Source organism: Astatotilapia calliptera, chromosome 9, assembly GCF_964374335.1.
Source record: "Astatotilapia calliptera chromosome 9, fAstCal68.1, whole genome shotgun sequence".
Lineage (NCBI taxonomy): Eukaryota > Metazoa > Chordata > Actinopteri > Cichliformes > Cichlidae > Astatotilapia > Astatotilapia calliptera.
In genome coordinates this window covers 13,605,542-13,619,592 of record NC_137430.1, presented here as the reverse complement: position 1 = coordinate 13,619,592, position 14,051 = coordinate 13,605,542, and the positions used below count along the sequence as shown (strand labels likewise).

Genomic DNA, 14,051 nt, shown 5'->3' with positions numbered 1-14,051 from the left:
AAATACAACGGTGCAGCTTTAGGATGTGGTGTAACAGAAGTTTCACATGATTGATGTGCAGCCAAATAATTTGCCGCAACTGTGCCATGTTGTCATGTCAACAAGGATCAAAATGTCTGAGGAGTGTTTTCAGCTTGTTGTTGAATCATGATGACTCAAAGAAGATCTGAAGGCAAAAGAAGATCCAACCTGGTGCTACCAAAGTGTGACTAATAAAGTTGAAAGACCATGTTCTGTATAAAAGTTATTTTCTTAAAAATGTGACATCATCAGCAGAAAGTTTGGCTGTAATTTCTTCAGAGGTTGACGGCACTGTAATCGAACACACCAAGTTTATTTGTAACATTTAGATGATAAACTCAAAGTATTTGAGCAGGCGTGAATGACTTCGTGCCTGTCATAGTTTCAGATATACAGTGTTAGATTAGGTTGGGCACATCTGGTGTATTATCATCATCTAATAGCTGAATGTACAATATCAATCCACGTTCATTCAGTTAATGATTTATTCATTAATCTGTATTCACTTTGAATTTCTTTGCTCACATTCAGGAGATTGAAAAACACCTCATGGCATAATGCTTTTCAGAAACTCTCAAAGGCAACATGGATTATTAGACTCAGTGCTGCTCATTTATTGATTTTTGATTTCTGCAGCTCCTCTGTTCGGACAGCTCCACTCAGGCTCTGCTGGACACCACCGTGCTCCTGCTGCAAGGCACCCGGTTGCTGGTACGCTTCCCAGTCATGATCATCGGTGGCATTGTGAGCAAAAACCTGGCAACCTCCAGCCACCATCCATCCGTAACATCCCCTGACAGATCCCAACACAGCCCTGATACAAACATAAACATAAAATACATTATATATAATAGTGAATGACACAATCGTATTATAGGTTGGGAGTATGCTTCTGCTGTGAGGCTGCTTCCCCACGTGCTTATTTAATTCACCAATGGACCAGTTACAACCCAGTATACAAAATACACTTTATATGTTATGATATATTCCTCATGTATATTTTAGAGACTGAATTACTTATAATATAGTGAAAATTTGTATGAACTGTTGACATGTGAACAAAGCATATGAAGTTATTCTATTTTATTTGGGAATAGGCAGAACATCCTCTCTTCATTTCTCCCAGCATCTTCAGTTTCTTGTATTTTGGTATTTATCTGTATTATGGTTTATGTTCTGGTTCTTTAGTTATCCTGTTTTGAATTTTAGAATCCTGTGTTTCAGTTTATGGTTTTGTTCTCAGGTTTTGTGTCTTGTGCCCTTGTGTTTAGTGTAGGTTTATTTCAATGTTCAATGTACCTTCCCCACCTCACCCCAGATGTTTGGCTGGTCGATGCCATCAGGCAACGACATTATGAATTCAACCCTGTTGTTTTAAACACTGGTATGAATGTAAACAACTCCAAAGTTGACAATACAAGTTTTGAAGGAGCAAATTAGAGCCTTGCCAGCAGCTAATGCTCCTTTAATTACAAATGTTTTAATGTATATCAGCTTTTTTGTATTAGGTTTTAATCTTCTTGTCTTCATGTAGCTCAACATATCAGAGTCTCAGATTTGATCTCTTCCAGTAAATAAAAGGAACTGGGTGAATTTTTGGTCCTTTATTTTTAACCCATTGATTTTAGAAATATTTGAATTCAGTCAACTCTGGCTATTGTAAATACAGTTTGTTCGATCCAAAATACTTACTGGGAGACAGAACACCATCGACGTTTTCTATATAATAAGAGATGAATTCATGAAATTGTGTTTTGTTTGATTTTGTTATAACTTCCAGTATTTGTAAAAATAATGTCCATGAAGAATATTATCTGCCTTGTGTATGAGAAACTAAATAAAATATTTGTTTCACCAATTCAAAACTGAACTTTCTACATGTCTCCAAACCTTCTTCAGAGACTGAACATCCGAAAGTTTTAGAGACCTTAGACGTCTATCTTTCCACGTTAACTTGATCTACAATCCTCTATATTCACAATCACAGTATGAGACCCCGTGTCAAGCTCATGTTGTCACAGTCTACGTCTCACTACGTCTGCTGATTTATTTATTTTTTTTACAAAGAACTGCTGCACATGAAGATAAATCCACAGATACATAAACCAGCAATCATCTTGTGGTGTGTCTGTTGGAGAGAGAGAGAGTATGTGTGTTTCTTTGTCACCATTGTACTTGATGAGGGTGGGAAGCTGCAATAATGGCCCCCAGGAGCCAGCGGCAGACACAGATGGATCCAGAAGAACCGGGCCATCCAGCACCTCCAACAGTAACAAAGACCTGAGGCTGTGGATGAACACATCAGTGGAATTCAATGGTTAATTAATCAATTGATTATATTCATATCTGTGATTCCCAAAGAGAACAAGGACATAACAGGATGTGGGGAATATAGACCAACGTGAAATTGAAAACTATTGTGCTGATGAAAAGAAGCCTTACATTTGGTTAGTTTGGGGTCAAAACAAATGAAAGAAAAATAATTTTCTTCCAAAAGTTTGTTGGAGAATTCTTATTGTAAAAAGTGACAGTTATACAATCTGTAAAGGAGAATTAATTGGATGAGATTTTTGGAAAGTTCTTATCAAATCAATTAGTTGCCTCCACAAAGCAGGTGCAGACTTATTGTTAAAGAGTTGAATGTGGTTCAAATGGCACCTGACCAAGAAATATGTAAGATCTAATGTTCATAGAGTTTATATAACACCACATGGGCTCGTCCGGGAGTTGAACCCGGGACCTCTCACACCTGAAGTGAGAATCATTCCCGTAGCGCAAAATGCAACACGGGAGAAGAATGTATGAAAGATTGTGTTGAAAGCTGACTGAATGTCCTGCAGCTGTATGAGACGCATTCAGGGAACACTGCTCATTTAGAAATCTGTTTCAAAAGTGTTACAAATGCACACAGTATGATCCACAAGTGCAAACTAAGATTTTAAAAAGTATTCATCTTCAGTGAATGTTGTGTAACTTCTGAGGACTCACAAGCGTGCGCTTCAATCCGAACACAAAAACAAAACAATGTGACCACACGTAAAACTGTTTGACAAATTCCATAAAACATTCACGCTCCAGTGGATGCATCAGAAAGCAACTCAGAATTAGTATCTTGGCCAAGGATATGTGGCTTGCAGACTGGAGCAGCCAGGGATCAAACCACAAAGCTTCTGATCAGAAGGTGACTTGTGCTAAATGTTGAGCAACAGCCACACTGGGATGAGCCATTTTAGACATCCAAGATAAAATGTCACATTGGTTAATTACAGAGTTAGGGATTGTTACATGGAAGACAAAAGAAATGTTCCTGTCTCGTGTGTCTTTGTTATTCAGAGATTTCATGACTTCATGGTGCTGATGAATGACTTTTTGCACCAACCAGGCCGAGTTTATCTGCAAAGCAACACAAGTTATTGTGAGGTTCATCAATCAACCAGTTAAAGATCTAACCTTATTCAGTGGGAACAAGTATCAATCTATACTTCTCCTATGAAAAACCTTCTAAAGCTGTCTATAATTTTACCTCCAAAGTTCATCAGCAAACAGTTTGAATGCCTGTAATTATCAGGCTGTACTCAAACCCATTAATTAAACCTGAAAACTGTGCTGTGACTCCAAACCCAAGTACCCTCCTGGGAAATTAAGGCTAATGTCACACTTGGATCTGATGATAGAGAAGTGAGTCAGTGTAACCTTTATTAAATCAGGAAAAACAACATGTATGCTGTGGCGGCCTGCAGAAAGCAAAACCTCTTAAAGAAATGGAGCTGATTGTAAGCTGAAGACATCTGATGTTTATGTTAATGAATAAAACACACTGAAACATTTTGTCCTAGTTTTTATTGTTTATTAAAATACTTTTAAATCTCTAGTTTTAGCTCACTAAGAGTGACACTCAATTAGTTTTTTTCTTTCATGAGAAACAATTTAAGCCATAAAAAAGGAATGATGACATTTAGGATATTAACCATCTAGTCCAGCAGGTGGCGGTAATGCGCCTTAAAGCTTTAACCGCCAAAGAAAAACCCAAAAGAAGAAGAAGAAGCCACACAGTTCCCGCTTGATTGCGTTTGTGTTTTAGTTTATTGTTCTGGCTCATCTAAAGAGAAGCACTAAGGTAACTTTGATGTGAGTTCAGTCAATCTTGAGTTTAGCTCCTGAGTGAAGTTTTCTGTTGCTCTCCTCGGTCTCTGTTGTCAGTTATTTGTGAACCCTGTGAAAGAAAAAGCCTCTACATCAAGTCAAGCTGCTATAAACTAATTTACAAGAAAATATCAACAAATGCTAATGAAACACAGAGAAGAAAACAGTGGTAATATTAGAAATTTTTTTTAAAATGAGCTAAGCTTCTATTATTTTTTGGTTTGTTACTAAGCGCTAGTTAGCATCTCTGTGGCACCTGCACAGTTTTTGAATGCAGCTAGCTAACCAAGCTAGCTAGCGCCACCCTTCATCCATTTAAGGTAACTTAAATTCCAAAAATTCTGACATGTTGGCATTAAAAGCGCTATAATAAAATACATTTATGAGAAATATAAAAATAAATGTATTCCAGGCTAAAACACAGCTGCCTTTTTCTTATCAGGGCAAAGTTGTGTCGGCCCACAGGGCATGTGATTGTAAAAACTGGCCTCATTGTGAGAGGCCTGTTATTAGAATCATTTCAAAGATTATTTGATATATACTGATCAGTATTCAGCGAGTGAGTCTGCTTAACTGTTAGCAAAATAATAATGATAGGCCAGAGATACCAGAGATGCATTTTTAAAACAAATACAGCCTCGGCCCCTAAGAGGGGATCTGTGCTCTAATTTTATCACATTTAGAAGTACTGCTGATTTTTTTAAGCTCCATAATTTTTTGGAGGGTGAGATAATTTTCATGTTTGCAAACAAAACTGAAATGGAGGAACAAAGATAAATAGAATAGAATACAATAGAATAGTTTTTGTTATTTTCATTGTACATATTTAACTAAATTGTGGGTGCTCCATACCAACTGTGCTTGGAAAACATTATAAATAGTAAGACAGCTAGAATAAATGACAGAGAGGAGGAGTAAATACAAAGAGGAGGAAGGCACACATTAGAGGACAGGTTTCAGAATACTTGAAAGTAGTGCAGTGGACTTGATCCATGTATAGAATCCAAGTGTGAGTGGACTGAGTGATGAGGGTTATTCAGATCATGGCTCAGATTTCTACACCCACTCAGACAGGATAATCTTGTATGGCACACCTGATCATTTCTCACGGCACACGTATGTGCCCCACGGCACAGTGGTTTGGAAACACTGTACTAGTTTTTGCAGCTCCATTGATTGTTTTGTGTTTGTTTTTGGCCAGGACATTCTTTAAACAGGAATTGCTCTCCTGGTACTGGTGTGCCATACTGCTAAATTTGGTATTGGTGCTCAAACCTTTTGTGTTTATTTCAACCAAGTTGCCCACCCAGGGAAGCTAAATATTTGTTCTTTGTGTTCTCAAATGAACATATGAGACACTTCAGTGCAGTGTGGAGTCTAACAAAGATCTGTTTTGTGTCCCAGCTGATCAGCAGAAGGAGAAGAGTCTGACGGAGCAGCAGAGGAACAACAGCTACTTGGACTCAGCTCAGCCACTGCAGAGAAAACAATGAGCTCAACACAGAAGGTTACAGAAACTAGTGTTAAGAAATACTCCATTAAAAGCTGAAGTACCGATATATGTTTTATGCTAAACTAACTGAACCTTGTGCTAGGGCTGCACGATTTTTTGGCTTAGAATTGAGATCACGATTCTCTCACGATTCTCTTTTCCAGTATAAATATTTATTGCGCTTATTAACTGCACATCAACTTCGTAACAGTTGAGACTGAACATAAAAACAATAAATAAACATAAAAACAACAAATGTCTCACATTTTGTCGTTGCCACAAAATGTTGTACTGCTTGAAATTCCATCTCCACCATTGCTCGACACTGCGTGTATAGAGCAGGCAGTGCAACAATAGAAAAATTGTTGCGGGATGGCACTGTATAGCGTTTGTCTAGGGTGTTGATCATTTTCCTAAATCCCTCGTTTTGCACAGTGTTGATGGGAGCCATATCTTTGGTCAGGTGATAAGTGATAGCCTCCGTAATTTCTTTGTGCCTGCGGAAGTTCGACGTGTATAGGGAAGCGCTGTATAAGGTTCCCGTTATTGATGTTTGGGTGGTTGACTGGGACGGATTTTCTCCTGTCACTTTCTCGTCATCCCTGACGTGCTCTCCGCTGTTTTTTCCCTGCTAATTTTAGCATCACACGGCTCAGCTTCTGTATCACGTGGTATAAGGCTCCGCCCTTGTCATTTGTTGAGCAGGAAGAGTGAGCGCTTGTTTTCATGCAGATTACGTCCCGGATCAAAATGAGGTACAATCGTCGTCGTCGTCGTCATCTTTTTTTTTTTTTTTAAATCGTTGTCATTTGGAAATGAGATCGCACATAAGTATGAATCGAGATCGCGATTTTCTAACGATTAATCGTGCAGCCCTACCTTGTGCTATATTAATGTAATGTAATAATAATGTAATAATACAATGCAGTAAACAGTAAACTTACCTGCTTATCCTGCACTAACCTGCAGAGGATTTTTACAGCAGTCTTTAAATCACACTGAGACAAAATGCACATAAAGAGTTTTGTGTTTGCTGATATTTGTTGAGCTGATAGAAACGCTGCCACATAAAAAATATTACTCCATTTTTTCTTTGTTGTCTTTGTATTGCTAGATGTTGAAATACCGCGACTGCACCTTATCAGCACCTGCAGTCGTTCAGGTTTTGTGCCAAAAAACAAACACCGGCCCAATTTAACCCCTGACTAAAGCACACAGTTTTGCCTCTTTCATCTCTCATGATTAGTACATGATCATGATTGGATTTCACATGTTACTGTTTAGGCTCTAATCAATTTGATCTTTGATACCTGCAGTGATGAAATAACTCTCCTCAAATGCCTTAAACCAGAAGTAACAAGCCTATTTTGAAAAAGTAAGGAGTAGAAAATACAGATATAATTTTTTTAATGTAGAGAGTAAAAGTAAAAAAAACAAACCCTCAGGTTACAATCAGACTCTGACATCATCCTGCACTGAACCAAGCTAGTAACTGTTACATTTGATTCATTATCATTGAATAAATTAGACAATTACAGAATTATATAATAAGAATCAGCAACAGGAAATATAAAAAAGTACAGACCTGGTAAACATTTATTACTATTCTGAGTGTGTTAGCATTAATATTTGTGTACAAGCAGGAGGGATGGGCATGATTTTAGAGTGTTTACAGTCATTAATTATCTTTAACACCAGGTTGGATGTAATGTGTTACTACTACCAGTAGGTGGGGATAAGAGACCTTTAATGTGTTTGGTGCCACACTCCACCTTCAGGATTAAAACTAGTGTTAATGGAGGGAGTTTGAAGCTTCAGTTTGTTCAATGAATGCATTTCACTCACTGCCTCTGTTTGTATCTCTGTCACTGCAGGACCAACGTGGACCGAGAAGTCAGCGCTCTCAGGAGGCCGACAAACCTCACAGAAGAAAGAGAGAGAAAAAATACACCTGTAACGAGTGTGGGAATGGTTTTACTTTGAAGTTTAAACTAAAACAACATCAGCTCATCCACACTGGAGAGAGACCGTTCAGCTGTGACTTGTGTGGAAAGTCGTTTTCCTGGAAGAAAGCCCTAAAAACACACCAAATCGTCCACAGTGGAGTTAAAGCGTACAGCTGTGATCAGTGCGGCAAAGCTTTTACTCAAAAGATCAGCTTACAGAGACATCTAGTTACCCACTCTGGAGTTAAGGCATACAGCTGTGACTTCTGTGGAAAAACCTTCAGCCAGCTACGGAGCCGAAATATACACCTACGCATTCACTCTGGAGAAGATGTGTACTGGTGTGATCAGTGTGGCAAATACTTTACAACAGACACACACTTACAAAGCCACATGTTTACCCACACTGAGGAGAGACCTTATCAATGTGACCTGTGTGAGAAGACTTTTAAAACTCCACAGTACCTGAGAAAACACCAACAGATCCACACCAGAAAGAGACTCTACAAGTGCAGTTACTGTGAGGTATGTATTTTTATTTTATTCTTGTAAGTTCAGTCTGACTGTTTGGAACAAGTCTGCTCATTAAATTGTGTTAGCATGTTAGCACTTCTACTGCACCGAAGAGTAGCTCTGAGCCATTATTCAGAGTTTCATTTCACTTATGATTTTTGTTTACACGATCATGAAAAACTAAAAATGCTGAAAATTGATATGTTGCTGTTATTTAATCTTCAGGCAGCTTCGTGGTATATCATGGTGTTATTTCTGTATAAATGGCCTTTGGTTTACAGCAGCTCATTCCTCTGTCAGGTGTAAATGGAATAAAATAAAACATAAATTAAGTACAAAACCAAACCATTCAGTAATCTTCTGATATGGTTAACAAAGTTGTATCGTTACGTAATGTTTCGTAGTATTGTAGCTGTAGTATTATTGCTTTCATATAGCTTTAGTACTTTTAGTGTTAAAATAGCCATTTAATGTTATAATTGCAGTGTCATTGGGGGTAATAGTGTTTTTTTGTGTCCCAGTCAGCTGAGTGTTATAACTGCACAATTACAGTGTTTTTAATGCAGTATTAAATCAGTATTATTGCAGTGTTACAGTAGTTTAGCACTATGTTCCATCTTGGGACCCCTTCTGTTTAACATTTACATGCTCCCACTGGCACAGATTATAAAGAACAACAAAATAAACTACCACAGCTATGCAGATGACACACAAATATATATCACAATGTCACCAGGAGACCGAGGCCCTGTACAGGCTCTTGGTAAATGCATTGAGGAAATTAATGACTGGTTGTGCCACAATTTTCTCCAACTAAACAAAAACAAAATTGAAGTAATAGTCTTTGGCGCCAAAGAAAAACGATTACAGGTCACCAGAGAACTTCAATCTATACATCTAAAAACCACAAACCAGGCGAGAAATTTGGGTGTAGTGATGGATGCAGACCTAAACTTAGAAAAACACATTAAGACAATAACAAAATCAGCTTACTATCACCTCAAGAATATTTCAAGGATAAAAGATCTGATGTCTCAACAGGACCTGGAAAAACTAGTCCATGCATTCATTTTTAGTAGGCTTAATTACTGTAACAGCATCTTTACAGATCTATCTAAAAAATCAGTCAGACAACTACAGCTCATTCAGAACTCTGCTGCTCGAGTCCTTACTAAGACCAAAAAAGTGGACCACATCAGTCCAGCTCTGAGGTCTTTACACTGGCTGCCTGTCCGTCAGAGGATAGACTTTAAAGTTCTGATGCTGGCCTATAAAGCGCTGAATGGTTTAGGACCAAAATACATCAGTGACCTCCTAACCCAGTATGAACCTTCCAGATCCCTCAGGTCATCTGGATCCGGTCTTTTATCAGTTCCCAGAGTCAGAACCAGACACGGAGAAGCTGCATTCAGCTTTTATGCTCCATATATCTGAAACAAACTCCCAGAAAGCCTCAGATCAGCTGAAACACTCAGTTTATTTAAATCCAGGTTGAAGACTCACCTATTCTCAGCTGCATTTGAATAAAGCACCAAATCCACACTTTTAAGCTTAAATTTCAAAACTTACACTAACTACTGATCTTATCTATTTCTGATTTTATCTGTTTTGATTTTATATACTGTTTTGTTTGTTTGTTAATTAGTTAAGCTTAAATTTTAAAACTTACATTTAACTACTGATTTTATCTACTGTTCTGATTTTATCTGTTTTGATTTTATATACTGTTTTGTTTGTTTGTTTGTTTGTTAAGTGGAATTAGAGCTCTGGGTAGCTCCCCAGCTGGGTCTAGACCGGGTCTAGAGAGTATTTTAAATTCAGGGAATTTAAAATAGAAAGTAGCTCGTCCACAGAAGGACTGGTAGCTCCCCTTACGATAAGTGTCGAACAGGTCGCGCGAACAGGTGTGAAATGTGTGTGTTTAGTTAGTTTGTTTGTTTGCTTGTTTTAATCAATTTTAAATCATGCTTTTTATTTGTTTTTGTTTCTAATGTCTCTGTAAAGCACTTTGAATCACCTTGTTGTTGAATTGTGCTATACAAATAAATTTGCCTTGCCTATGTGGGTACTAGGGGTGGGGAAAAAAAATCGATACTGCGTAGTATCACGATATTTTGTTTGCTAATAATGTTCGGAGCCGGTAGCTGGCGCAAAAAGATATTTCTTGGCCAGGAGGCTCAGTGCTGGAAAAGCAACTTCATGTTCCCACCATTTGAGAGGGTCAGCATCACTCTCTACACAAACTGACAACAGGTAGCTAGAAAATTCGATTGCTTCCCTTTTTGTGAAACCAGTGTTGGTGGCTGTTCTGTGCTGGAAGAAGCTTGCCAGTGATCTCTTTTTTTTTAGCTGTGTGTCCTACTGCTGCTTCTTCTCGGTCTGCAGACTCAGGCACGGCTGGATCAGTCAGCTCAGACAAACACGTACCCTGATAGCTGAGCAGAGACTCTGCCTCCAAGATGAGTTTATGTTTTAGTGCATTAATCTTCTCACTAGGGATGTATTTCGCCCTGAACCGTGGATCCACAAAAGAAGCCATGTCCAACAGGTCACTGGTGGATGGATCTGCATATTTATTGTTGAGGTAATCCACAATGCGGGTCTTGATGGATTTACACAGCTCACTATCCTCCTCTCCAGGTGCCAGGAGACTAGTGTTAAACAGGTGTAGCACAGGTCTGACATAGGACAAGGTCACATACTTCTCTCCTGAAAGTGCATCAGTGAAGTCCTGACAGGGTTTGAGAGCTTTCTGAACTGCATCCAGGACCTCTATGCCCTGCCAAGTAGGGACTAGAGGTCTGGTTTTCATGTCGACAGAGATGACTTTAGAAAGTGCTCTTTGCTGCTCCAGAACTCTCTCTATCATGAGAAGCCTTGATCCCCAGCGAGTTGTTGCCTCTGTGAGTAGCTGGTGACTTGGAAGACCCACCTGTATTTGCACTTCAGCCAGCTCTCTTCTCTTCCTCCAGCTGTAGGAGAAGCTGCTGACGACTTTCTTACACAGAGAAATAGCCCGGGTAATGTGAGCATCATCCATAGCATGTCCTGTGACACATAAAATACAAACTTTTAAAATCACTTTAATTGTTATGTTAAGATGCAAATCACTCAAAGGCAAATTAACATCCATCTCAGTTGTATAGAATGTGATGCATAAGACTTAACAATATTTGCAAAATGTGTCGTGTATTGTATAACCTAGAAATGGTTCTAGTTAAACTATCTTGGTAAAATCACCAGATCACCAAATGATTAGAACATGTATTTTTATTTTATTTTTTTTAAACACCTTTTAATCTCACTATGTATTTAAAAATGTATCCCTGTCTTGTCTCAGCTGTGGTCCTCATTTAGTGTCACAACTCAATCTAATACAAAGACAAATACACCCCAATACGTTTATTGGATTTAATAGGGATAGTTTATTTATTTATTCAACTAACTTTCGATTTATAAGTGATAGATGTATATGCTGGCTATGACTTATAAAAATATTTGTCTTGTGGTCCATAGGCATGTTTAGCTCTACAAGAGACTCTATACACTTTTCATTTATTAGCGTTTTTTTTTTTCAAATCAACAAATTCAGTATTGCACTTACCAATGGCCAGATGAAGCCTGTGACCAAAACACTGGATCCTCGGCCACTTGTTCAGTTGAACCGCCTTGACAATATTAGCCCCGTTGTCAGCTGTTATAGCAACCAGTCCTGTCGGGTTGAGCTTCCAGGTTTTGAGCACATCCTGCAGGGCTTCAGCTATATGCTCTCCGGTGTGGTCTTGAGGAAAGTAGCTGGTCTGGAGACAGGCAGTTTTCAGTTCCCAGTCTTCCATGAAATCTATAGTCACACTCATATATGGCTCGCACGTCCTGCTGGACCACATGTCGGTTGTCAGTGCGAAGTGAGACACTTTGGTGAGCTGGGCAGCGAGACTCTGTCTAACTTCAGTATACATTTTTGGCAGTGCTTCTCTGGTGAAGTATTTCCGGCTAGGTAACTGGTATCTTCGGTCAAGAGTTTTTAGCAGCTGTATAAAGCCCTCTTGTTCCACATTTGAGATGGGGACCATGTCTTTAGCAATATGATAGGCCACTGCTTTAGTAATTTCCCCCCACAGCACGAGTATATGAGTGTTGTAAGGTGGTCTGTTTCACGGCAGGAACCTCGGAAGACGAAAGGTTTTTAAGCAAATCTGAGACCAGAAGTTTAGGTCTAAGTTAACTGATAAATCCGCTTCCCATTTTGCAATAGGAAGTGATATTGATTCATCTGTTTTAGAAAGCATTCAGTATATTTTGGATAGTAATTTGGGGGGTTTAAGAGTAAGAAATTGAACCACACTTGGTGGTGTTTGTAGTTCAACTTGACCCGGTTTAAATTTCTTTTTTACTATGGATTTAATTTGTTGATATTCTAAAAATCTTTTCTTGTTGATCCCATATTGTGTAACTAGTCCGTCAAATGAAATAAATTCTGTTCCTTCTAGTATATGTTCTAAATATTTGATTCCTTTATCACTCCAATCTGAAAAGTTTATCATATTATTGTTTTGTAATATGTCAGGGTTGTTCCAGATAGGTGTACGTTTGCATGGGATTAATGAAGACGCCGTCAATTTTAGAAACTCCCACCATGCTGTCAGAGAAGAGCTGATGTTGATGCTTTTAAAGCATTCATGTCGTTGGATGTTTGAGCTGATAAATGGTAGGTCTGAGATCTCTAGATTATTGCAGAGTGCTTGTTCTACATCTAGCCAAGGTTCATCTAAGAGGGTGTGTTTTAGCCATCCTGAGATAAACTGAAGCCTGTTGGCTAAGAAGTAGTGCTGAAAGTTAGGCAGTTCTAGTCCTCCTTTATCCTTGGTCTTTTGTAGTGTTTTTAAGCTTATACGTGGGGGTTTATTTTTCCAAAGGAATTTGGACATACATGAATCTAAAGATCTGAACCAATCTTGTGGCGGTTTAGTTGGGATCATTGAGAATAAATAATTTATTTTTGGTAAGACCATCATTTTTATAGCGGCAACCCTTCCCATGAGTGATATGGGTAGACATTTCCATCTAGCCAGATCATCTTCTACCTTCTTTAAAAGTGGGATATGGTTTAATTTAGTTAGATCTGCAAGCTTGGGAGAAACATTAATACCTAAATATTTTATATTTCCCGATTGCAGTGGTGTAGAAGAGGAATTATGGAAGGAGCAATTAATCGGTAGGACTGTAGATTTTGACCAGTTAATTGAGTAAACGTATATTCTTGCAAAAGAGTTTATCAATTCAATCACCCCAGAGATATTGGTTTGTGAATTTTGGAGAAAGAGTAACACATCATCCGCATAAAGGCTGATTTTATGTTCCACGTTCTTGCATTTTATGCCCTTAATTACTGAATTCTGTCTAATTGCTGCTGCTAGTGGTTCAATAAAAATTGCAAATAGTGAAGGGGAGAGTGGGCATCCCTGCCTGGTGCCCCTCAAGAGACAGAAGCTGGAGGATGTCTGGTCATTTGTTCTAACACAAGCTGTTGGGGAATTATATAATATTTTTAACCAGTTTATGAAAGAGGATCCAAAACCAAATTTGTGTAAAGTTGCAAATAGAAATTTCCAGTTAACTCTGTCAAATGCTTTTTCTGCGTCTAAAGAGAATATTGTAGTTTCTAGGTTTTTACTGTATGAGTAGTCTATCAAATTAAGTAATCTACGTGTATTTGTTGATGAGTGCCTACCTTTTATGAAACCAGTTTGGTCAGGATGAATTAAGAGGGGGGTTATTTTCTCCAGTCTCTTTGAGAGAGCTTTGCAGATTATTTTAAGGTCTACATTTATAAGGGATATTGGACGATAGCTTGAGGTATATACAGGGTCTTTGCCTGGTTTTAGCAGGAGATTAATGTTTGCAGAATTCATATTTGATGGAAGTCTGCCCTTTTC

General features: G+C 38.4%; 1 protein-coding gene across 2 annotated transcripts in view; it reads left to right on the top strand.

Annotated features, from left to right (window-relative positions):
- The first annotated feature begins 4,078 nt into the window (after positions 1 to 4,078).
- Positions 4,079 to 14,051, top strand: part of LOC113028881 (uncharacterized) — a 32,659-nt gene continuing 22,686 nt past the window's right edge. The window contains exons 1-3 of one of the 2 annotated variants that reach the window (XM_080306428.1): positions 4,079 to 4,138; positions 5,569 to 5,671; positions 7,531 to 8,127. In XM_080306428.1, coding sequence (XP_080162554.1) covers positions 5,654 to 5,671; positions 7,531 to 8,127 — 615 coding nt within the window. In that variant the 5' untranslated portion in view covers positions 4,079 to 4,138; positions 5,569 to 5,653. Of the gene's footprint in view, positions 4,139 to 4,373; positions 5,672 to 7,530; positions 8,128 to 14,051 lie in introns of those variants that run through there. The other variant, XM_080306429.1, reaches the window with a different exon arrangement.